We start from the raw sequence: 24,464 nt of genomic DNA on the forward strand, positions 1-24,464 counted from the left end.
CCGCTCGCGTGCTCTGATAAATGCTCACACCAACGCAGGCGCACACTCTGGCGCGGGAGGCGCCCCTCCGTGTTGGGAAGCGGGGGCGGCGGGAGGGGTAGGAGACGTTGGCCCCACTCGCGGCTCCGCAGCTGCCGCAGTCGCCGCAGCGTCGGGACCAGCACCAGCGAAGCCCGCAGAGGAGCCGCGGCCGCGGCGTCCTCCCGGCGCGGGGCGCCTGGAGCAGCTCCGGGACGCGCTTCAGCACCGCGGACAGCGCCAGCCGCTCGCGCGGAGCGAGGCACCCACGCGCGCCCAGCACAGCGCCCGCCGGCCCGGGGCTCGGGTGCCCTCTTCCCTCCCGCAGACGCCCCAGGACTACGGCCCCGGGGGAAGACCTGGCGCCCCCAGCCCGCGAGATCGGGCGCGCGCAGGACGGCCGGGACACCCCGCTGGGGATGCGCCGAGGGCCCCGCATTCGCGCTGCCCAGAGCTAGGGCTCTGCCCGGAGCCCATGAGCACCATGCGCCTGCTGACACTCGCCCTGCTTTTCTCCTGCTCCTTTGCCCGTGCCGCCTGCGACCCCAAGATTGTCAACATCGGAGCCGTGCTGAGCACGCGAAAGCATGAGCAGATGTTCCGTGAGGCCGTGAACCAGGCCAATAAGCGGCATGGCTCCTGGAAGATTCAGCTCAACGCCACCTCGGTCACCCACAAGCCCAACGCCATCCAGATGGCCCTGTCGGTGTGCGAGGACCTCATCTCCAGCCAGGTGCCCACCCCTCCCCGCCCCCCCCCCCCCGCCCCCCGCCAGGGCCTCCCCTGCGTTGCTCTTGCCCCTCCCCCACCGCCTCCCCACCATCTTCCCTCCTACTGTTCCAGTTTCATCCTAGCCTTCCCTAGCCCTCTTAAGAGACGACTCCTAAGTGAGCTGGCTCATTCTGGAGCAAGCTGGTCTCACTAGCAGCTGAACGCCACCTCCCCATCCTGCTCCCCTAAGCTGGTCACCTGCCACCCTGGTCGGTCCCCGCAAGGGTTTCAGGGCTCCAGATCCCGACCAGTGTGTGCAGACATGTGGCAAGCATTTCGTGGTTTGTTTCCTCACTGTGTCAGTGAGGGGGTGGGCATTCTGGGCTTGTGGGCAGAGATGCTGTCCCAGCCACAAGCACGCGCTATGCGCGGGTCTCTAAACAGGATGGGCCCCGGGGCCATCTTTGTCTCCGCTTTTAGACCTCCTTCCCTTCCTCCTCCCCCTCCCCCCATCCGTGGGTTTGCCTGAGATGGGAAACGGCCCAGGTGTTGAAGCAGGGTGTTCTGTGGGGTGGGAGTGGGGGCTGAGCATGTGGGAGGTGTCAGGGCCCAGCATGGCAGCCGCCGACAGCCAGCGCTGCGGGGGAGGACATGGCTCCTGGGATTTCGCCTGTCAGAGCTGTCCGCCCCTGTGCCGTGCTGCCTGCTGAATTCCAATGAAAGCACGGGATCACTGCAATGCAGCCCTTTATGTAAGAGCCAGGACCGACACGGGGCCAAACGAGGCTCGTCCTTGCTCACCTGACAGACACACCACATCTGTGGACATGCACACTCACACATGCACGCATTTACACCCAGGTTTACGCACAGAGACGCACAGACTTACATTAGCACACACTCACGCACATCAGCATCACACAGCCAATTTCACGTACTCACGCACACTTGCCCACACACACGTGCACATCCGTGGACACGCACACTCATGTGCCACATACTGCCTGGCATACCCGGGTGTACATGCAAACACATGTGCCCACGCACACGGGCTCAATCGTGCACACACACACAGTATACATATGGACATGTTGGGCCATAAATGTATACACAATGCACATCCCGCACACACTCGTGGGCACTGGCACGGCCAGAGACTCATCCAGACACGGACAGGGCACTTCTGGGTGCAGACTGGTGGGACGGCCTGGGACGGATAACCAGTCCTCACAGCTCCAACTGCAGACAGGACAGGGCTGAGCTTTGCTCAGAAATCTGCCCCCCGCCCCGCATACCTCATAAGCCACCCCACGCTCCCAGCCCCGAACACTAGAGACGACTGGGTGAAGCCTTTGTGGCTGGTGGCTTTGGTCACACGTCCCATCCGGGATGAGGGAGAGACATAAAGAGGTAGAGTTAGAGAGTCCAGGTAGGGCCCTTTCCGGGGGCCCCTCCTCCAACTCACAGGACACAGTCTGTTCCCTCAGAGAACAGCCAGCGCCAAGAGCAAAGGTGACAGCAGCTGCCACTCACTGAGCGCGACCTATGGGCAAGCGCCACGCTAGCATGGCAGCCGTCGCCCCCACCAGATGGGTCCAGAGCCTGCCACCCCCACCCCATTTGCAGGAAAAGGGGCGCCCCGTTGCTCAGAGAGTAGAAGGCAAAGTTGGGACAGAACAGGTCCTCCCCATGAGGGTAGCGTGGAATCACCCAGACATCTGCTCCCCCCACCACCTCTCTGCCTTGGAGAGCTGAGCCACTGGCTTCAGACCTGCCCCCGGGGGCCTCGGTCTGGGCAGGAAAGCCGGGATGCCCCCCCCAGCCCCTCCCTTCCCTTCCGTGAGGATGTGGTCAGCGCTCAAAATCAGCACTGGGTCTCCTTCAAACTAAGCGGGGCTCAGCCGGCCCCCGGAAGACACTGGCGAAAAGACGGAAGGTTCCGGTGGCTCCTTGCCTGGCTTCTCCAGACAAGGCCCAATGTGCAGTTTTAGCTGCAGCCTTCTGGAGCTCCTCCCAGTCTCTGAACTACGGGCTCTCGCACCCAGGAGGAGGGACAGTGGGTGGCACGGGTGTGCCTGTCATCATGATGCGGGACCAGTCACTCTCCCCAGCCCACGCTGGGGGCGGTGTGTACCATCACAAGAACGGTCCTGCACCCTCCCTGCCAGGGTCTCACTACGCACCCAGCACAGCCCCCCCCCCCGCCCAGTGTGAGAAGGTGAAGGGAGGCCCCGGCAGGGGAAGTGTGGGGAGGGGTCGGTCGCCTCCCTCTGTGTTCTTGCTGCACCCTGCAGTCCGGCTCCGCCTCCGGCTCACCCCTGCGATTGGTTTCTCCTCTGAGGGTGGTTGTAGGGTCCTGTCCCCTTGGCTGGGAGTGTGTCCCCTGGGGCTGTATGTGTGCACAGTCGGCGCCCCTGCCTGTCCCCACCCCCGGCCTGCTGAGTCAGCCTCTGCTGCTTCCCGGCAGCCAGCTCCAGTGCCGTGCCCACCCCGCCCTCACCCCCGGCGTGAGCTGACCCTGTCCCCTGTGTCCACAGGTCTACGCCATCCTAGTTAGCCACCCACCTACCCCCAACGACCACTTCACTCCCACCCCCGTCTCCTACACAGCCGGCTTCTACCGCATCCCCGTCCTGGGGCTGACCACCCGTATGTCCATCTACTCAGACAAGGTAAGCCTGACCACTCGGTGGGGACCCAGCTGGCTCTGTTCCTGTGTTCAGACCCAGTGGCCGCCGGAGGCAGCTGCCCTGGGGAGGGGGAGGAGGCCGGGCAGGCACCACGCAGGACGGGCGGGGCACAGACGTGCGCGGACCATGGGCTCCGGGCTCAAGGAGCAGCAGGGTGATACGTGAGCTCACGCGTCCAGGCATGTGCACACACTCGTACCCATACCCATGGCCTGAGACGCAAACTCATCCACACGCATGCACGTACACGCCAGCACAGACTCAGACTCGCAGAGTCACAGGTACAAACAGACCCACACACCGCTCGTGCCCACACGCACCAAGTTCATGTGCACACGAACACATTCACACGGACACTTGTGTGCTCTGACACGCACACGCATATCACGCACGTTGACGTGCACAACCACATCGTCACACACTTGCGTTTGCACTCACGCACACACTCACAGACACTCACGCTCCAGCACACAGACCAACCGTCACAGGCGCCCTCACGCACTCATACTCATGCACACACACGCACACACACACGCTCACCCTGGCAGGTGTCCCACTGGCAGGTGGCAGGCACCAATAGCAAGCCCTGGGGAGCAGCAGAGGTCCCCGTGGGCCGGGAGAAGCCCTCCCCACCGCAGGGCACAGCTGAGAAGGATGTGGGCACGCGCGCAGGGTAACAGAGGAGGCGGCTTGCGGCAGGAGAGCCTGGCCCGGGGTCTGCAGGCCCAGGGCCGGGAGCAGCACCAGTCAGCAGCGCGTAGAGCCCTTGTGGTCCCCAGGAGGGGTGTGGGGGAGCCATCCGGTCCTGGAGTAGCAGCTGGAAAGGCCAGGAGGCCACTGGGGTGGTTTCCCATAGAGGTGGGGAACTTGTTCGAGGTCACACTGCTCTCTCACGGCGTCTGCTCGTGATTCCGGGAGGACTCATCAGCTGGGGGTGCCACTAGCCACCAAGAGGCTGGGAGGGCCCCACAGCCTGGCCCACATCCTCCTTCAGACCTTGGGCTTACCTGCAGACAGATCGGGAGGGGCCGGAGGAGGGGCCGTGTGGTGGGGGCTGCCCGGTCTCCCCATCCCCTCCAAGTTCGTCTTGCTGGGAGCCCACAATTCTAGATAAAGCCGCCTAAGGCACGAGGTCATCCCAGCCAGGGCCAGGAGTGTCTGGGGAGGTCAGGGATGTGTGTGTCCCGAGGCTCTGGGAACCCTGGCACGCAGCCGAGGCACCCAAACTGTTCAGATGCACTTGCCCTCAGCTGCAGAGAAGTGGGGGGTCCTTTCCTGGGCCCCCCAACCTTAGCTGTCTGGCGCCAGTCCTCTCATATGTAGAAGGAGGGAGAGCGGCAGACAGGCCACCTCACAGGCAGGGAGGAGACACCCTCTTCCAGGGCAGAACCCTAGCCCGGACCCAGATTGTGGCCCAGCTCCCTGGTCCAGTATGAGGTCAAACCAAATGACCAAACCTCACAAATCCAGCCTGGCCCCACTCACCATCCGGCCCACTGCGAATCTGTGCCCAGCACTTGGACCACGAAGGCCTGGGTCAGAGTCAGCCCAGGACCCCAACCCTAACCCCCTTGTAGCCATGTTGTCTACAAGTGGATGAGGGACAGAGGCACAGGGGCATTCTCACAGCCAGGTTCCAAAACACTGCCCCTCAGGTCACAACGAGGGAGCAGGTAAAAGACTACTCTGGACGTCTCAGAGGACCGCAAGATCACTGTGGGTCTGCGGGGTCACCAAAGGGGCTAACACAGAGGACCTAGGCCGAGGAGGGCTGCGCACATGCTGTGTCCTGCCACGCCCCTGGCTGGCTGCTAATATTTCCACACAGAGGGGCGCCTGGGGGGCTCAGTCCGTGAGCCTCTGACTCTTGATTTCGGCTCAGGTCATGATCCCATGGCTCATGGGTTCGAGCCCCACACTGAGCTCTGCGCTGATGGTACAGAGCCTGCTTAGGATTCCTTCTCTCCGTCTCTCTCTGCCCCCCGCCCCCTGCTGACTCTCGCACGCTCTCTCCCTCTCAAAAATAAATACATAAACTTAAAAAAAAATCTGCAAAAATACGCACACAGAGAAGTAAGGCAGGGTCAGCAACCAATAACCCCTGGACTTGAAGAGAAGAAATATTTAGCCCCAAATAAAGATTTCCTGACAAATACTACAGTTATGCAAATTTGGGAAGCTCCCCAAGTCAGTGGGAACTTTCTTGAGCCCAGGCTGTCTGGCAGGGGGTGGCTGGTCGCCTCAGGAACAATTCCACGGAGGCTGTTTCTGAGATTAGATGACTCGGGGGTGGGAGCGGGGAGGGAGGCAGCAGTGGGAGTAGGGTCCCCGCGTCCGGCAGGTGTCCCCCAATGGTGTGAGGGTAGGGGTAGGAGGAAGCAGGGTCTCCAGCGGCAGGAGGGCAGGCCGGCGGAGCGCCCCCCGCTGGCCGCGGGCTCAGGTCTCCGTCCCCGAGGCCCCTCAGCCCCCTCCGTGTCCCCGCAGAGCATACACCTGAGCTTCCTTCGCACGGTGCCGCCCTACTCCCACCAGTCGAGCGTCTGGTTCGAGATGATGCGCGTCTACAGCTGGAACCACATCATCCTCCTGGTCAGCGACGACCACGAGGGCAGGGCCGCCCAGAAGCGCCTGGAGACGCTGCTGGAGGAGCGCGAGTCCAAGGTGAGGCCCGGGCCGCGGGCGGGAGGAGCAGGAGGAGCCGAGGCGCCGGAGGAGCGGGAGCAGGAGCCGGCGCGCTGCCTGCCGCTGTGTCTGTGGCCCGTGTGTGAACACCCTTTCTTTCCATCGTGCATGGTCAGCACCACTACGTCTGGCGAGCGCCCGCCCCAGCCTGTTCTCGGCTCATTTCACTCGCTTTGCCATTAGTCGAAATCTCCTTCGTGTCAGTCCCTGCGGGGCGAGGGCAGGACCACCTGGAGCTCCGCAAACACCCCACCCCGCCCCCCGCCCGCGACCGGACCCTCGCAGCCCCGCCCCCCGCCCCACCGTCTACCCCCGCCCCCCCCCCCCCAAGTTCCTCAGCCAGGCCCCGTCTCGGCCCCTCCCACTCCCCAACCCCAGCGGCCTCAGGGCCACAGCGGCCCCGGCGCCAGGCCCCTCCCCAAAGGACCCTGTACCCTCGCTGCTGTGACGCGTTCCGCGTCCGCAGGCCTCGCCTCCCCCCCCCCCACGCCTCCCACGCTGCCCGCCCCCTCTCAGCTGCCCATTGTCCTCACCAAAGCTCATCCACGACACCTGCCACCCGGACCCCTCAGCCTGGGCTCTGCCCCCTTCAGGCCTCCCCCTCCGCTCCCCTCCCCAATGAGCGCCTTGCGAGTCCCCTCCTCACCCCTACCCTGGGGCTGGGCTCTGGACCCCAACAAGAGACACTGGCCGACCAGCCCCAGCCTGGCGCCCACTCTGGGGCTGCAGAGAGAGCAGAGTGGCAATTTCTGGGGGTCCAGGTGACCCCCATCCCCACCCCCACTGCCAGCCTGAGGAGGCCCAGGGTCCCGCCTTCACCCAGCACAGAGCCCTGGGTGCTCAACACCCGTGCCACGGCCCCTAAGTCAGGACGAGGCCAAGCCGGGCAGAGAGGGAGGGAGGCCTAGGCTGGGGCGGGCCCTGGAGGCCAGACCAAGGGGGTGGCGGGAAACACGTTCGGCCTGTGGAGTCAGAGCTGGCTTCAGCAAACTTAGCGCCAACCCCAGGCCCCTCGTAGGCCCCTGAAGGGAGTAGAGGGCACCGGCTGCGGTGGGCGGAGCCAGAGGGCAGACTCAGAGGGTCCTGGGGGGGCCCTGCTGTGGGACACTGAGTCTGAGAGGGAGGGCTGACCACCAGCGTCGTGGGCCCCACCCCTCCCAAGACAGCATCCCCCAGCGCCTGGCAGGCCGGTCACCTCCTGGCGTGCCCACCTGTGGCCGCACACACTCACACGCTCACCAGCCACGTCCCTGCACATCCACCCATGTGCACCCGTGGTCACAGGGACATGCTATCATTCCCAAGACAGTCCCTTCACACCTCACATCACCCACCACACGCTGAGACCACAGCTGGGCACACACGTGGGCATGCAGCCCACGGGCACACTCACCCCACCGGCTCACACACATGCACATGCTTGCACACACATGCGCGCGTGCACACGCACACACGTGCCAGGGCTCAGATGGCTCTGGCCCTCATTTCCCCACCGAAGAGCGTATGTAGACTGACACTTTCACACAGATGCCCACAGGTGCTCGCCACCCCTGCGTGCATGTGCGCGTGCACACACACACACACACACAATCCTATCGTACTCGCTCTCCAGTGCACACGTGGGCCGACGGGTGTGCACACACCGGTCAGTGAGAACAGGCACCTGGGCCGCTAAGGGAGACAGAAGGGAGGACGCCACGGGCGGAGGGACAGAGCGGACAGGGCATGAGGGAGGGGCTGCTCACCCCCCATTCAGGACCGACCGGGGCGGGGTGGGTACTGCTGGGGCCACACGGCAGGTGCATGGCAGGGGTCGGGAGGGCAGGCGGGACCCCAAAGGGACACGTTTGGTGTGGACACAGACAGGGCCTCCCTTTCTCCCAAGTATGACCGTGTCCGAGAGCACAGCTCCGTGGCCGGGAGCCCCGGTGGCCCCCGTGCCCCCTCGTCCCCAGCACCGCCCTGGCCCCCAGCCCCGCTCGGGCCTAGGTGTTTGCGAGCTCCAGGTACGTGCCCGTCTGCAGACGTGCCGAGGAGGTGGTGTGATTGCTTTAGCGCCGTCATTTTCAACCGTTTATAATCTTCTTCTGTGTCTGCATATTTTCTCTGTGCACATTATTCATCAGAGTAAAAAAAGGAACTATGAAAACCTCGACCAACTGTCCTATGACAACAAGCGTGGACCCAAGGTATATATGCATGGACGTGCACGCCGCCCACCGGCTAGGGGGCCCTGCTCCGGCGCCTCGGCCGCTAGGGCCGCCGTCGGCCCGGCCCTGCCGCGCCGCAGGCCCGAGCGGTGAGGAGAGTGAGCTCGTGAGGCAGGCAGCCGCAGGCAGGAGAGGGCAGGAGCGGGCCGCGAGGGTGTCCGCGGCCCGCCCACCGCGGCCCCGGCCTTGGCCTGCGCCGAGAAGCAGGCGCGGCCGCAGGAGGAGCCGCTCTCCGGGAAGTGCATGCGAATCTCTGGGACCCCCCGGGTTTCCTCGTGGAGCCCAGGAGGGAGCCCGCCCGCCCAGCCGCCCGCCTGCCCCGGTCCAGCCGCTCTCGCAGGGGGCCTGCGGGGTCAGGCCTGAGAGGATCTCCCGTGGTTTTGGAAAAGTCGGCCCCATCTCTGCTCCCGGTTGCCTTCCAAAACTCTTTTCTGTTTCCTGTCCGCTGCACGCGTCCTTCTGAGTCTCAGCCCACTTCAGCTTGCATGCTCAGTGCAAAAGTGAGGACAGGAGAGCGAGCAGGCTGAAGAAGGGACAGCGAGCGAGGCCGGGCCAGGCCAGCAGGAGCCAGGCAGGCAGGTGCACAGTGCAGAAGGCGGGCGCAGGCCGGGGCAGCCCGAGCCACGCCGCCTCTGGGTTCCTAGCAGCTGCGGCCCGACTCTCGCCCCTGAGGCGCTGTGTCCCCGGCCGCAGCCGGCCGCTGACACTCTCGCTTACACCGCAGGCTGAGAAGGTGCTGCAGTTCGACCCGGGGACCAAGAACGTGACGGCGCTGCTGATGGAGGCACGGGAGCTGGAGGCCCGGGTCATCATCCTCTCTGCCAGGTGAGGCTGGGCCGGGCCCCTCCCTCCACCTCACCCAGGGCTGCACCTGGGCCACGGGCACTGTGGGGCCCAAGTGGAGTTTCAGCTTCCGAAATGCCATCGCCAGGGAGACCCCGGCCCCCCCCCCGCCCCCCGCTCCCGTGTACACAGCTGGTGCCCTGGCAGATGCCACGCCCTCCATGAGCCCATCCCAACTCCTTCCCGTCACCTGCTGCCGCTCGCTCCGAGCTGGACGACGGATAAGCCCCCGCCTTTGGGAAGGCAAACACGGCCCGAGGTGATAGACGTGTCACGGGGCTCTGGGAACTGGGCGCAGGGAGAAGGCCCAGGGAAGTGGGAAGTGACATGTGTGCAGGTGAGCCCAGGTGAGAAGGCCACAGCGGGGAGAGAGCCAGAGTCCTAGGACGGGAAGACTGCAATGGTCAGAGTGGGCAGCACGGAGAAGGGAACCAGTTAGGGACCTGTGAACACCAGGCCGCCGCCAGACAGGGCCTGACCCACACCTCGACTTTGGAAACGAGCCCCTAGGGAACCTCTCCCTGTCTGTAAATGGCTAGGATCCCCTGGGAAGGGAGAGGGCAGGCCACCCGCAGCAGGAAAAGGAAGAGCCCCGCTCCACGGAACAGCCAGGAGGGCCTGGGTGGGCACGGCCCCCCGGCCACCCCTTCCTAGAAGCACTGCCAGGCTCCAACAGAGCGGGGGGACCAACGGGGGTCACCTCACCCAGAGAAGCATTCCCCAAATGCTGCTCTCCGGCAGACCACAGACAGACAGACAGACAGCAACACCCCGAGGCTCAGGACAGGTGTCCGTTGTGCATTCAGTCAACAAATCTCTGACACAGAGCCGGGCGCCCCACCTCGAGGTGCAGGAGCAAGGTGGGGCCAATCAAGGCTCCTTGGGCTGGAAGGCAGGAAGCCCTCACTCACCACTCACCCACGTCATGGGCCACTTGCCAAGCCAACCATCCGACCCTGGGCGCTTGGGGAGGAGAAGGGTTTGAGGGCTTGTCCAGACAAGGTCAGGGGGCTGCACGGTCCCTCCCAGAACAAGCCCCTCCAGGAAGGTGCCACCAGATCCTCTGATTGGTTCTCTTCCCCCTCACCCATCATAGGGCTTGAGGCAGACTCCGCGGGTGCGGTGGGGTGAAGGGTGGGTGGGTGGGCCAGTGGACGGGCAGGTGGGCAAGCGGACGGTCAGCTGGCAGCCAGAAGGCCCCTTCCCCCGGGACAGAGCAACTCGAGGAACTCATTATGCCAAAACATAGATGTTCAACCGTTGGGCGCTTTTACAAAGGATGAGGTCACGTCAGACTAGACCCGTCCAGCCCACACACTGCGATCAGAGTGGCCACCGGGACGCAGGCCAGAAAGCCACAGGTAAAACCGACCCACGCAATCCCACCACACCCGGGTCCCAGCGGAGGGGGGGGTGCTTTCTGATTGGTTTTCGCCTGGTCAGCGAGATCCCACACCACACCCTGAAGCCCCCTGAGCTTGGGCTGGGAGGGGCTCACCCTGTGTCGCCAGCCCCCAGGGTCAAGGAGGGGTTTGGCAGATGTGAGTCCAACAAAAAGGCCAGCCCGGGGAAGGGTACGTGGTCACATCAGACAGATGCACACACACCACACACACAGGGCCACGTGCACGAGTACGCGAGCACACACCGTGTAACGCCACACGTACACACACATCATTTGCACACGCACACCTCAGCAAACGGGTGCACACAGGCACACGGCATATTCACACCAGTCACACACATACACATATACACACACGTTCACACACTCACATGCACAAATACCATGTACGCAGCACACACAACACGTACCGAGCACACACACGCCACATGCACACACGTTGTGCATGTGCTGTATAGACACGTGGACGCCATATACACACTCACAAGCTTGCACGCTCACACCCACACATCCATACACAGTGCACACACACGTACCTTACACATATGCACACAAGCCATTCACACGCACAGACACCATATGTGCGCATACAGGCTCACCACACTTATGTGCAGACATATGCACACCTGCACACAGGTGCGTGCACCCCACACATGCACGTACTCCACACCCGCATGCACAGCGCACACGTGTTCCTGCGTGCATACGCACACACACCCCACACGCTGCCGACAAAGGCACAGCACTCGTATCGACCACACAGCCACCAACACCCCCTCTTGAATTCCTGTAAGGCCCCCGCCTGGACTGTTAAGACTGGAAGAAACCCCTCCGCTCACATACTGGGCTCCTTGGAGCAGAGACGCCCCAGTCCCACGACAGAGGGTAGCCCGGCCCCCAGCACTCCCAGCTCCCCAGGAGCGGCACCTACAGGCCTTCCTGACCCCGGGACCTCCCCCCCCACACTGGCTCCTCCTTCTTGAGGGCTGTCGAGAGCACTTTGCAGAGAGACCTCATTAAGCCAGTCTTCATTTCTGAGCCATTTCCTATAGAGGGCGGAGAAGTCGTTCCTCAGACTTTTCATTCCTATCTTCCGGAGATTGTCTCTTCTGGGGCTGATTACTTCCCTCTAACAGTTTTGATGGATCGATCAGGATTTTGCGCACAACTTTTTACTGGCGATACCGATTTACACAGCTACGAGCACAGGCGTGTGCTCGTTCCGCTAAGTCAAAAGTCACAGACCTGCACTGTGTCAAGCAGATGAGCTTCTCTGCCAGGTTTTGTGAGCACCACTGGCGGGGGGCACAGGTGCCCCTCCACACACAGTGCTGGTTTTTCCGGGTCATCTTGGCTCGATATTCTCCTTCGGTCTCGGGTACGGGGCTGCCCGGAGTACCTCTGTTTGTGTTGCTTATGTCTGAGTAGCATGTCACGTAGAGCGAACACTGAAGGTCTTGGCTGATTCTTGAGAAAATCGAGGGCAGACCCCTTAGGGAGCCTAAGGCCACCTGGGTTTCCAGAGTCAGCCATTGTGAAAATAACCCAACGCTCAGTCTGTCCAGCCTCTCTGTGCCCCAGTGCCCACGTGTTAGAGAGGCAAAGCGCCGGTTGTGGTCTAGGCCTGTGTGGGGCCAAGTCCAGTCCGGCAGAGAAGCAAGGGGTGGTTCCGCACTCCCCCGCCCCGTGGCCCCCATGGCCCTACCGGGCCTGGGATCCTTGTCCTGACCAGGAGACCCTTAGGGGATCAGGTGCACAGGGGCTCGCCTGTAAGGACATCCCGAGAGCTCAGGACCACCTGCACTGTCCCCCGTGATGGCCGGGTTCTAGGCGGCAGGACACAAAGCATAACGGGTGCAGCAGCTGCCGGCCCCCTCCAGCAGCTTCCGCTGCAGCGCTAGGGGCAGTTCCCAGACGCTGGGTCCCACCAACATCTGACCCACCTGGAGAGTCCCCAGCCCCTCGTCTTGCATGGGTGGACTTGGAGAACCAGAGTGTGCGCAGCCTATCCAGGAGGTCACAGGAGCATGGGCCCTGGGGTGACTGTCCAGACACAGACCCGGGTCTGCCATTACCGTCACTCGTGTGTTTGGGTGCCTTGGTTTCCCCTCCTGACACAGGGATAGTACTGATGTCCGCCTCGTAGGGATACCGTGAGAATTAAGTAAGAGAGTCCGTGTAACGCGCTCAGAGCAGTGCCTGGTACCGTGAGCAAGTAAGCAATCAACAATGATCCGTCACCATCTGGGGCGCCGTGACCCTGCTCACCAAGGGGGGAGGGCCAGCAAGAGAGGCCTGGGAAGCTCTGGGGGTCTGGGCCCCATCACCCCATCCCCACCCTCCACCCGTCACCTCTGCTGTCGGGGTGTGTGTGGGGGGGTGTTCTCCTGGTCCAGGTGCGGGCTGGTGATGCAGGCTGGGACCGGTCACCTGTGTAGGGTCAGTGGGCCCAGCTAGGGGGGTACCGGGGACTGTCCACTCTGCAGCATCACTGGACCCAGGAAGGGCTGGAGGTGGGGGGGGGGGTGCTGGGCCTGTCACCTCTGCAGTGTCTCCAGGCCTCTTTCCAGGGGAGGGAGGGGCTGGGGGGCGGAGCCAGGGCCACACTCCAGAGGAGGACCTGTGAACCCAGAGCATCCACAGGCACAGGTCCGGTGGGGAAGGGCTGGAGGGTTGGCCGGGCCCGTCACCCCCCTCTGCCCCACAGCGAGGACGACGCCGCCACCGTGTACCGCGCAGCCGCGATGCTGAACATGACAGGCTCCGGGTATGTGTGGCTGGTGGGGGAGCGAGAGATCTCGGGGAACGCCCTGCGCTACGCCCCTGACGGTGAGTGCTGGACCTCTCTGGGTCCCGGTGGGCAGGGGTCCCCCACGGACACTAAGCCCACCCCACTCGCCCCAGGCATCATCGGACTGCAGCTCATCAATGGCAAGAACGAGTCGGCCCACATCAGTGACGCCGTCGGTGTGGTGGCCCAGGCAGTGCACGAACTCCTGGAGAAGGAGAACATCACCGACCCACCGCGGGGCTGCGTGGGCAACACCAACATCTGGAAGACAGGGCCGCTCTTCAAGAGGTGGGCGGGGATTGTCTTCAAGAGGTGGGCGGGGACTCTCCTCAAGAGGTGGGCAGGACTCTTCTAGAGGTGGGGGCAGGATTCCCTTCTGGAGGAGGGGCGGGACTCTCTTCTAGAGGAGGGTGGGACTCTCATCAAGAGGGCGGGTTTCTCTTCTACAGGTGGGCGGGACTGTCTTCTAGAGGTGGCTGGGGTCTCTTCAAAAGGAGGGTGGGACTCTTCTGGAGGAGGGGCAGGTCTCTCTTCTAGAGGTGGGGGGGGCGGGATTGTCTTCTAGAGGTGGGCAGGACTCTATTCTGGAGGTGGGTGAGGCCTCTCAGAAGATGACAGTGGTCGCTCCTCAGCAGGTGGTCAGACATCCTACGCGTACAGGCATCTCCCGGACTTCCCCCTCGCCCCCCATCTCTCTTCCACCACCACCTCCAGCTCCACTGTGATAATCATCTGTCCCATTTCCAACAGCGACATTAATGTCTCAAATGTCACTGAAATCGTGGCTGCCTCCACTGCTCCTGACCCCGAGACCCACCCCAGCGCCCCAGGGTAGCTGACAGCCCTCGGGAGGAGGCTCCTGCTGCAGATGGGGACAGGGGGCTTCCAAGTACCGAGAACATCAGACGAGGAGCCCCCTAAGGATGGGACCTAAGCCTGTAGAGAGCCAGGGCTGGCCAGATGTCCAAGTGGATGGACACAGTGGGAGTTACTTCACAGCACCCTGGACGCTATGCCACTCAACCTATCACCAGACCCCCTCCGCCCCACTAAGTAGCAGACGCGGAATCGCATGTGCAGAACCACAGTTAAGGCGCCCACAACAGGAGCACACACACAACGGCAGGCTTGTGCGGCAGATGTGCACACACTGGGCGAGGCACGTGGCACGCACACGTGCGTAGGGATGCATCCACACAAGTGCCACGTGTGTTCACGTGTATGGCTCATGGGCACGCTCCGCGCGCACGTACAACAGGACAGCACATCGGCCCTACTTCCCTTGTTGGTGGGCAGGTCACCGCTCCCTTCCGGGGCGAGGATAGCTGCTGGGAGGCTCGAGTGTCCCAAAGCGCAGAAAGCCCTCGAATGGGGCGTGGGCTCGGGAGTTGCTGGGCTACCACGGCGGTGCTCTCCGTCCGGTGCCGGCAGGCAGGCGCACCGTCCGACCCCCAGCACGAGGGTCTGGTTCCTGCTACCCTTTCCTTGTTGGCACTGAGGCAGAGGAAGGGGCTGGGGCTGCTCAGAAGGCCGGGGAGAGGGAACGTGTCCGGTGAGTGTGCTCACACCGCCCTCCCCAGGGTGCTGATGTCCTCCAAGTACGCAGACGGGGTGACAGGCCGCGTGGAGTTCAACGAGGACGGGGACCGGAAGTTCGCCAACTACAGCATCATGAACCTGCAGAACCGCAAGCTGGTGCAAGTGGGCATCTACAACGGCACCCACGTAGGTGGGGGTCATGAGGGGGTGGGGGCTGGGGCCTTAGGGTCCTGGGGCCAAGACCCCTGCGTGGCCACCCTCCATCTCATACTCCCACCCCCAGGTTATCCCCAACGACAGGAAGATCATCTGGCCAGGTGGAGAGACAGAGAAGCCCCGAGGGTACCAGATGTCCACCAGGCTGAAGGTGGGGGCCTACCGCCCCGCGCCAGCATCCACACCCAGACACTCCATCCAGCTCCGCGGGCCCACAGGAGGGGACAGTGAGGCCAGTGCAAAGGACCGAAGCAAGTGGGGAATGGACCGGCGCCCGGCTGCCACAGCCCACACCTGGTGACACAGAGCAAGCAGGGAGAGCAGGTGGAGGGAGGAGAGGCAGCTGCTGGGCCCCGTCCCGTGGGCTCTCTCCAGAGCGTCTCTGGATCCAAAGCACTTCAGTCAGGAAGCCGTGTGGGATAGGACTCTCCTGGGGATGAGCTGCTAGGGGACGGAGGGACAGACAGAGGTTGTTCTGTGGACTCGAGCTCCTGCACTCATCACCCCTCTGGGGGACCCTAGCCGCCCCACCCCCAGTCTGCACAGCCTCTCACCATGACTGAGTCAAGCCGTCCTTTCACCCCTGCCCCCTCCCCCCCCCCCCCAGCATTCTCCATGGCAGGCTGTTCCCTCCTTGACCCTCCTGCTGGGGCCTCTGGGAGACCCTCCTGGCTGGCCTTTCTCCTCACAACTTCTCTTCCTTGCTCCTTTGGGTTCATCCCTGGGCCCCTATGTCCTCCTCGGCACTCTCGTGAGAGCCCCTCCTGTTACCGGCCCGCAGCAGCACTGGGCCAGAATCTTAGATCACCAAAGGCAAAGATCCCAAGTGCCGTGGGCCCAGTGAACCTTCTCCCGGCACGCCCAGGTCCTCAAATGTCTCTTGACCTAGTCTCCTTTCTGAGGCCACCCCCTAGGGCCTCTCACCCAGACCCATGTCAGCACCTGCCCGCAGGTCACCATCCTTCATGACAGGCAGAGTGGGCTTCTCCAAAGCCAACCGGCTCCTTGCAGTTCGATACCTTGTGTTGGAAAGTGAAAGTAAGAGCCAAAACACTGATGGCCAGATGGTCCAGATGGTCCCATCCAGGCTGCCAGATTCAGATGGCTTTTTCAACTTTTTTTTTTTTTTTTTTTTTTTGGTCTCACCGATTTTTTAAACGTGCAAACATACATTGCTTGTATAATAGAAAAACATGAAAGTTTACACAGCTCCTGCAGGGGCTCCCAATCCCCCACGGGAAAAGTCAAAATGCTGCCCTTACAGCTGAGGCTCTGGCCAGCCCGCCCTGCAGACCCACGTCCCCCATGTGCCAGGAGAGAATCCTTCTCAAACTGATCCCTGCTCACTCCGCAGGCTCAACCTGTTGCGTTTGGCTCAGCCCCCTGTGTCCTGTATCTGTCCCCCTCATCCCTAGGCTATGGGCCCCCAGAAGATAGGAAGAAGAGAGAACCCCAGCATAAGCCTCAAGTATCCCCTTGGGCTGAGAGGCAAGCTACGGGAGAGAGGACAGCATTGGCAAAGGAAAGAGGAAGGCAGGACAGATGATCAGATAGCCATTGCTGAAGAGGCTGAAGGCCAGGAGAGGCCGGGTGGTCAGACAAGGGTGATCCCTGCGGGTCCCAGGTCCTGTGCAGGCTCAGAGTGGATGTCAGACATGCCCCTGTCCTCATGGTGGGTGGTGGCAGGCAGGGTGCATGCTCTGGGCCGGGACAGGGAGTTTCTCATCCCTGAGAGATCAGAGAAGGTGCTGGGCACACTGGCCATTCCAGCAGGCTCCTCTGATGGAAGGAGTGATGTGTAAGCCAAGATCCCCAAGACAAGTGGCCAAGAGGAGGGCACACTGTTTCAGGAGGCCATGTGTCTTCTGAATGCTGAGGAGTCTGGGGACCCTCCTGAGGGCAACGGCCAGATGTTGTTGATGGTGGCCGGGGAAGATGTGCATTGGCCCCCTGAGGCCGAGCAGAAGGGAAGCGGCTGGAGTGGGGGGCACCAGGGGTTTGGAGGTTTGGAGGGAGTGCAGGGGAGTCTGGGCGCTGAGGGTGGATGGTCCAGGCTGGGTCTCTCCCCCCCCCCCCCCCCCCAGATTGTGACGATCCACCAGGAGCCTTTCGTGTACGTCAAGCCCACGCTGAGCGATGGCACATGCAAGGAGGAGTTCACGGTCAATGGGGACCCGGTGAAGAAGGTGATCTGCACAGGACCCAATGACACGTCACCGGGCAGCCGTGAGTGCCAGACGGGCGTGGGGCGCGGGCGCGGAGCGGAGTAGCCAGGAGCTCGGTGGTTACGGCCCCTGTTCACCTCCCTAGCACGCCACACAGTGCCTCAGTGCTGCTATGGCTTCTGCATTGACCTGCTCATCAAGTTGGCGCGGACCATGAACTTCACCTATGAGGTGCACCTGGTGGCCGATGGCAAGTTCGGCACTCAAGAGCGGGTACGCGTGGATTGCTGGGAGCCACGAGGGACGAGACCGGGTGGACCGAGTCTTACTAGGGACAGGGACGGGGGTGGGCGGGGCCTGCCGGCGGGGGCGGGGCCTGAGCGGGTGCGGGCGGGGTCTGCGAACCGGGCGGGGCCTGGTGTGGGCGGGGCCTGCGGGCAAGGCGGGGCCTGCAGACTGGGGCCGGGTCTGGAGTGGGTGACCCAAGAGCTGAGCCAAGGCGGGAGCCGGCGGCCGGAGTGGGACGCACGGTGTCCGCGCACCCACCGGAGCATCGCCCCGCAGGTGAACAACAGCAATAAGAAGGAGTGGAACGGGATGATGGGCGAGTTGCTCAGCGGGCAGGCGGACATGATCGTGGCGCCCCTGACCATCAACAATGAGCGTGCACAGTACATCGAGTTCTCCAAGCCCTTCAAGTACCAGGGCCTGACCATTCTGGTCAAGAAGGTGGGCAGGGCCCGGCGGGGGTGGGGTGGGGTCCGAGGTGAGGTCGGGCGGCGCTGACAGCCCATGCGCCTGCAGGAGATCCCCCGAAGCACGCTGGACTCGTTCATGCAGCCCTTCCAGAGCACACTGTGGCTGCTGGTGGGGCTCTCGGTGCACGTGGTGGCGGTGATGTTGTACCTGCTGGACCGCTTCAGGTGAGCGCGGCCCGAGGGCCTGACGCCTCCACCTGCGGGGGGGGGGGGGGGGGGGGCGGGCGGAGCCCGGCGAGGGGCGGGGCAGGGCTGCCCTTCCAGCCCTCTCCCGCCGGCCCTCTGCTCCCCGCAGCCCCTTCGGCCGGTTCAAGGTGAACAGTGAAGAGGAGGAGGAGGACGCGCTGACCCTGTCTTCGGCCATGTGGTTCTCCTGGGGTGTCCTGCTCAACTCGGGTATCGGGGAAGGTGAGGCCACGCCCCGGCCGCCTCCCGCTCCGCCCCTTCCCGCCCGCCGGGAGCTGACCGGCCTCTGCCCGCAGGCGCCCCCCGAAGCTTCTCAGCGCGCATCCTGGGCATGGTGTGGGCCGGCTTCGCCATGATCATCGTGGCCTCCTACACCGCCAACCTGGCGGCCTTCCTGGTGCTGGACCGGCCCGAGGAGCGCATCACCGGCATCAACGACCCGCGGGTGAGGCTTAGCCGCTGCGGGCGGACGGCGTGAGGTCGGCGGGTCTCTGCCTCGGGGGGAGCCCGGGAGCAGCCGCGAGCCCTGCCCTCTGACCCGGCAGCTGAGGAATCCCTCGGACAAGTTCATCTACGCGACTGTGAAGCAGAGCTCGGTGGACATCTACTTCCGGCGGCAGGTGGAGCTGAGCACCATGTACCGACACATGGAGAAGCACAACTATGAGAGCGCGGCCGAGGCCATCCAAGCCGTGCGGGACAAGTGAGGGGGGACGGGGCGTGCGGGACCCGCGAGGGGGCGGACGGGGCGTGCGGGACCCGCGAGGGGGCGGACGGGGGAGGGGCATCCACCCCTCCAGGAAGAGTGTCCGTCCGGGCTGGACGGGAACCACGGGACGGAGCGAGAGGTGAGGATTCGGGTCGGGCAGGACGAAGGCGTACCAGGCGCAGGGGCGAGGGCAGACCGCTCGTGCCGCGCGCCCATGACCCCCGCTCCTGCCCGCAGCAAGCTTCATGCCTTCATCTGGGACTCCGCGGTGCTGGAGTTTGAAGCCTCGCAGAAGTGCGACCTAGTGACCACTGGCGAGCTGTTCTTCCGCTCAGGCTTCGGCATCGGCATGCGCAAGGACAGCCCCTGGAAGCAGAACGTCTCCCTGTCCATCCTCAAGTGAGTCGGCCTCCCCCGCCGCCCGCGGTCCCGCACCTTTCTCCGAGAGCCTCCCACCGGAGGCGGACCCCTCCCCAGAGCCCGACCCGGCCGCCGCCGCCGCCGCCGCCGCCGCCGCCGCCGCCGCGGCACACAGACACCGCCCACCGCGGGCCAGGCCCCGCCCACTCCGGGCCCCGCCCACTCCGGGCCCCGCCCTCCCCCCCCCCCAGGTCCCACGAGAACGGCTTCATGGAAGACCTGGACAAGACGTGGGTGCGGTACCAGGAGTGTGACTCGCGCAGCAACGCCCCTGCTACCCTTACCTTCGAGAACATGGCAGGTGGGTGTCCCCATCGCCCTCCGTCCCCCTGCGGACACTGGCGGGGTTCTCCAAGGGGCCTGCAGGCCGGCAGCCAACAGCTAAGGCCCTGGGTCCTGGCCCACAGGGGTCTTCATGCTGGTGGCTGGGGGCATTGTGGCCGGCATCTTCCTGATCTTCATTGAGATCGCCTACAAGCGACACAAGGACGCTCGTCGGAAGCAGATGCAGCTAGCCTTTGCCGCGGTGAACGTGTGGAGAAAGAACTTGCAGGTAGGACAGGCACTCTCCGAGGCCTGGTGCCCACGGCCCGGCCTGGCCCCGGCCCTCCTCCATTCCCGCAGGCCGAAGCACTGGCTCTGGCCCCCGGGAGCCCATGTGGGCAGGACCGGAGCTAGGAGCCACAGCCAGGGGCAGCGCTGCTGGGGGCCACCTGCGGGTGGCTGCCCCCTGCAAAGCCCGGCTCCAAGCCTCCGCCTGGCCCCTCTGTCTCCAGAGTCGCCCACCGGCGCCCATTCCATAGGAAGGCAAACTGAGGCAGGGTAAGACAGGGACCCACCCGGGTATAGCACGTGAGTCCAAGACACTCTGCCCTCGCCGCCCCACGCCTCCCCTCGGCACCCTCCAGGGACCCCCTTCCCTGCTGCCCTGCTGTGTCCTGTGCTCCATAACTCCAGCCTGAATCGGGCGAGCTGGCCCTGCCTGGCACTCCAGGCCGTGTCTGTGGGACCTCGCTGCCAGCTGGAAACAGGCTGCACACGGGGCAGCCACGGCCCACCTGGAATAGGGCAGGTAGTGGGGCCTGTGCAGGCCTGAGGGCTCACGCCCCGGGGTCCTTTCTGGCTTGCTTCTTCTCTTCTCTTTCTCTGGGTGATTCCCCAGAGCCCGTGTCCTGGGATGAATTTGATGTTCAGAGAGGGAGGGCCAGGTCCGGGGGGGGAGGGGGGAGGGGGAGGATGGGTTGCTGGAGCCCCCACACCTCTCATCTGCCCACTCTTGCTCTTGGGACCTGGTCACTGCTCTCACTAGCTGGCACAGGGCCATCCTGGCCATCAGACGCCAGGCCAGGGTCTGGAAGCCACCTCCATCTATCTATCTCTCCAGTTCATCTCGCCACCTGCCTTCGGCCCCTCGGCCCCTTCCTGAATCTTGGCGTGCCCCCTCAGGGGACAGAATCGCTGGCAGGGCCCGAGGGGCGACTCCTCCGGTGCTTGGGGGACCCTTCTCCTCGGGACACCTGTAATCCAGGGCCACCCAGGAGCCAGGGAGCCAGGCAGACGTCCCAGGAAGAGAGCCAGACGGGACGGGACCCCCCCCCCCCCTCCCAAGTCCAGCCCCGGCACGAGCAAGGTCAGGCCCAAGACCGGGCAGGAGCAGAGGCCGCCTGCACACGTTCGGCTGTTGGTGCGTCTGTCCAGCACAGGGAGGCAGGCAGGAGCGAGGGCCTGAGCGGCGGCCAGGCTGGGCAGCAGCCCCCGAGAAGCAGGCGAGGGCAGGTGTGGCCGCCACCCTTAGCCGTCTAATCACTTATACATATTCATTTTAGGATAGAAAGAGTGGTAGAGCAGAGCCCGACCCTAAAAAGAAAGCCACATTTAGGGCTATCACCTCCACCCTGGCTTCCAGCTTCAAGAGACGTAGGTCCTCCAAAGACACGGTAAGGGGAAGAACGCCCAGTCCCACGTCTCCGACTCTTCTCTCGCCCCGCCCCCGTGTCTGTGTCCCGTGCATCAGGCGTGCCCTCTCCCTCACCATCCCATCCACCCCACCTCTGACCGCTGTGGCCCTTCTGCCCTCATCTCTGCCCAGCACACGAGGTCTTCACTCTCTGGCTCTCTGGACCTTTCTTGGTCCTTTCTCCCACTGGCCCTCCCTGGGCCCTCTTTCCCCATGTGTCTCTGCGTTGGTCTGCCCCCCATGCCATGACGCCATGCGCCATCTTGAAGCTGTGTCATGTTGTTGGTCAGCCGGTCAGCCTCACCGACTCGGGGCTGCGCCCAGGGCCCCGGGAGCCCGGCGCCAATCTGTGCCGGACTCCTCGCTGTCAGGAGGCCACACCACCTCTCTGTTACGTCCGTTTCTGCAGCCTCTCCCAGAGCGGCCCACTGCCCTCTTTGCCACCCCTTGCGACATCCACGGAGGGGTGGCTGTGATGTCCCATCCGCCCGTCTGTCTGGCCGCCAGCCCCACCACGCAGACACCTGTCTCACGTGTCTCACCAGAGCCATGCCTGTTGCACCCTTTCCATGTGGTCTCTGTGTGGGCCGGGGCTGGGGGCCGGGCCTGGCTCTGTCTGGGTGGACGGCTGGGGCCTGGAGTTGGAACAGGCCCCCAGCCACAGGGGACGGTCAGGCGGGGACCGGGTGGCACCAGAGGGGGTGGAGCCCACCCCAGGCTGAGCTCTGGCCTACAGAGCCGGAGTCACTGAGGCTCCCAGACAGAGGTCCAGGAAGGAGAGGCCTCCTGAGGTGGAGAGGACCAGCGCCTCAGCTCCTGACCCTCCCGCTCCTCTCCCCACAGGGCCACGTCAGAGCAGGCCTCCTAACTTGAGCAGTTTGTCGCTGCACCAGATGCGCACACTTGGAATAAAAGCCCCTAAAATGGACCCAGCCTTGCTAGAGGCACCCCGGTCTGAGGTGGGGAGGGGGCCGCCCAGAGTTAGCACTGCCCTTGGCCTCCCTGCAGTCCAGGGGCAGCTTGGCCTGCATCCCGCAGAAGCTTATGCTTCAAGGTGGATATGGGATCTACACTCCCCCACACACAGGCCACTGGAAGGGGGGCACATCTCCAGGACACAGACAGGGCTTGCACAGAATAACCGGGAGTCCAGGGTAAAGCCATCAGGGTGCCCCAAGAGCGGCCCATGAGACCTGGGCCACTCTGCTTCCCAGGAGGGGCTCAGCACTGGCAGGGGGTGGAGACTGAGGGTCGGGGAGCTGGGAGCCCAAAAATGTGCAGAGCTTGAGCCAGGGGCCCTTGCCAAGGGGTTCAAGGAGAAACCCAAGACCAGAGAGGAGGGGTGGTGGGGCAGGCCTGGAGACAAGGTATCCTCACAGACAGCACTTTTAGGGAGGAGCACAAAAGCTACACAGGGAACTTTCTGAGGGCCTCCTTGAGCCCGCCCCCCCCCCCCCAACCAATACTCCTGCCCAAAGAAAACACACATGCCCTTAGCTTGTCCAGGTGCAGCTCAGAGACCTTCGAGGTGCCTTTCTGGGGACACACTCCCAACAGACTCTGCCTGAGCCTCTGTGGACACCAGGGACCATCCCCCAGGCCAGCCCTGATGCCATGTGGCATCTGGGGCTGGGGCTCTGCCCTGTAGGGGTGGCTGGGGGTACTGCCACCTGGAGGGGCTGGGCGGGGGAGGGCAGCCCAGTTTCCCCGTTTCGGGCTGGGCGCCTGCTTGGAGGGAGGCCTGGGTGGGGGGCTCTGTTGGGAGGGGTGGGGTCGGTCCGGCTGCTAAGATCCTCTGCCCCTGTCCTGTGGCCGGTCCGGGCCAGGGCAGCACTGGGCGCTCAGGGCTGGGGTCCCTGGCGGCCGGCGGGGCCAGCGGGTATTGATTGTTGGTTCTTATTTATAGAGCACCGGGGGTGGACGCGGCGCTTTGCAAAACCAAAAAGACACAGTGCTGCCGCGACGCGCTATTGAGAGGGAGGAGGGCCAGCTGCAGATGTGTGCCCGTCATAGGGAGAGCTGAGACGCCCTGCCCGCCCTCCTCTGCCCCCCTCCCCCGCAGACAGACAGACAGATGGACGGGACAGCGGCCCGGCCCACGCAGAGTCCCGGAGCACGACGGGGTCAGGGGGAGGAGCGCCCCCCAGCCTCCCCCAGGCCGCGCCCGCCCGCCCGCCGGTCGGCCGGCTGGCCGGTCCACCCGTCCCGGCCCTGCGCGTGCCCCCGAGCATGGGGGCTAACGGGCTGCCTTGTCTGTGTATTTCTATTTTGCAGCAGTATCATCCCACTGATATCACGGGCACGCTCAACCTCTCAGATCCCTCGGTCAGCACCGTGGTGTGAGGCCCCCGGAGGCGCCCACCTGCCCAGTTAGCCCGGCCAAGGACACTGATGGGTCCTGCTGCTCGGGAAGGCCTGAGGGAAGCCCACCCGCCCAAGACTGCCCACCCTGGGCCTCCCGTCTGTCTGTCCGCCCTGCTGCCTGGCGGGCAGCCCCTGCTGGACCGAGGCTCGGACCAGAGCGGCTGAGGACAGGCCAGAGCTGAGCTGGCTGGGCAGGGCCACAGGGCACTCCGGCAGAGGCAGGGCCCTGGGGTCTCTAAGCAGTGGGGAGAGGGGCTAACCTGGCCAGAGGGGCTTGGAGCAGAGACTGAAGCCCCATCCTTCTCCAGCCACTACCAGAGCCACAGTGGGGGTGCGAGGCCCCGACTGGCTGGGTCACCCCCTCCTCCAGCGCCTGCTCCTGGAAGCCTCAGCTCCACCCCTCTTTTCTGACCCATTTCCCTTCTCCGCTTGACCCTATCCATCCAGCTGGCCCTGCCCGTCCCCCAGTGGCAGACTCTGACCCTCAGCTGGCAGCTGCCTCCTAGGAGCGCGCTGGGGTTCCCCCACTGCCTCCGACCTTCTCCAATCCCCACGAGGGCTGGGCCAGCTATTCGCGTCCTCCAGCCCGCAGCCCAAGATAGGCTCCCCGCCCCCGCCAACCACCACACTGGCTCGGGACTGTCCTCAGCCCTGCCCGCCAACCTGTACAGGCCCAGCCCTTCCCGTGTCGAGCGCGTGCCTTCCCCATGCGGCCCGTGCGCAGCCGCGCGCTGCCCCTCCGCCCGGGGGCCCGGCGCGCGCCGCCCCCTGACCCGGTGTGTGCAGTGGTGATGTCTAAA

At 64.2% G+C, this 24,464-nt stretch overlaps 1 protein-coding gene across 5 annotated transcripts; it reads left to right on the top strand.

The window, feature by feature from the left end:
* The first annotated feature begins 478 nt into the window (after window positions 1-478).
* On the top strand, window positions 479-24,449 carry GRIN1 (glutamate ionotropic receptor NMDA type subunit 1). Of its 5 annotated transcripts, XM_042913592.1 has the most exons (21): window positions 494-751; window positions 3,267-3,401; window positions 5,904-6,080; window positions 8,228-8,290; window positions 9,036-9,136; window positions 13,267-13,388; window positions 13,464-13,638; window positions 14,931-15,075; window positions 15,173-15,256; window positions 17,190-17,331; window positions 17,416-17,543; window positions 17,835-17,999; window positions 18,075-18,193; window positions 18,324-18,436; window positions 18,511-18,659; window positions 18,760-18,917; window positions 19,161-19,322; window positions 19,535-19,644; window positions 19,751-19,896; window positions 21,170-21,280; window positions 23,575-24,448. In XM_042913592.1, the coding sequence occupies exons 1-21, from the start codon at window positions 494-496 to the stop codon at window positions 23,641-23,643; spliced, it is 2,832 nt and encodes a 943-aa protein (XP_042769526.1). In that variant the 3' UTR covers window positions 23,644-24,448. The 5 variants fall into 5 exon arrangements, with proteins under 5 accessions (XP_042769530.1, XP_042769526.1, XP_042769528.1 ...); XM_042913596.1 differs by lacking the exons at window positions 8,228-8,290; window positions 23,575-24,448 and adding an exon at window positions 23,207-23,555 and having other exon boundaries at window positions 479-751; XM_042913594.1 differs by lacking the exon at window positions 21,170-21,280 and having other exon boundaries at window positions 23,575-24,449.
* The last annotated feature ends 15 nt before the right edge of the window (window positions 24,450-24,464 follow it).

Source organism: Panthera leo, chromosome D4, assembly GCF_018350215.1.
Source record: "Panthera leo isolate Ple1 chromosome D4, P.leo_Ple1_pat1.1, whole genome shotgun sequence".
Classification (NCBI taxonomy): domain Eukaryota; kingdom Metazoa; phylum Chordata; class Mammalia; order Carnivora; family Felidae; genus Panthera; species Panthera leo.

What these genes read in the sequence shown, in the direction of transcription:
- GRIN1 (XM_042913592.1), top strand. Translation starts at nt 494, where the DNA reads ATGAGCACCATGCGCCTGCTGACACTCGCCCTGCTTTTCTCCTGCTCC. An exon ending in GCATCTACAACGGCACCCAC is followed by an intron (nt 15,076 to 15,172) that starts GTAGGTGGGGGT and finishes TCCCACCCCCAG; the next exon opens with GTTATCCCCAACGACAGGAA. An exon ending in GTCTCCCTGTCCATCCTCAA is followed by an intron (nt 19,323 to 19,534) that starts GTGAGTCGGCCT and finishes CCCCCCCCCCAG; the next exon opens with GTCCCACGAGAACGGCTTCA.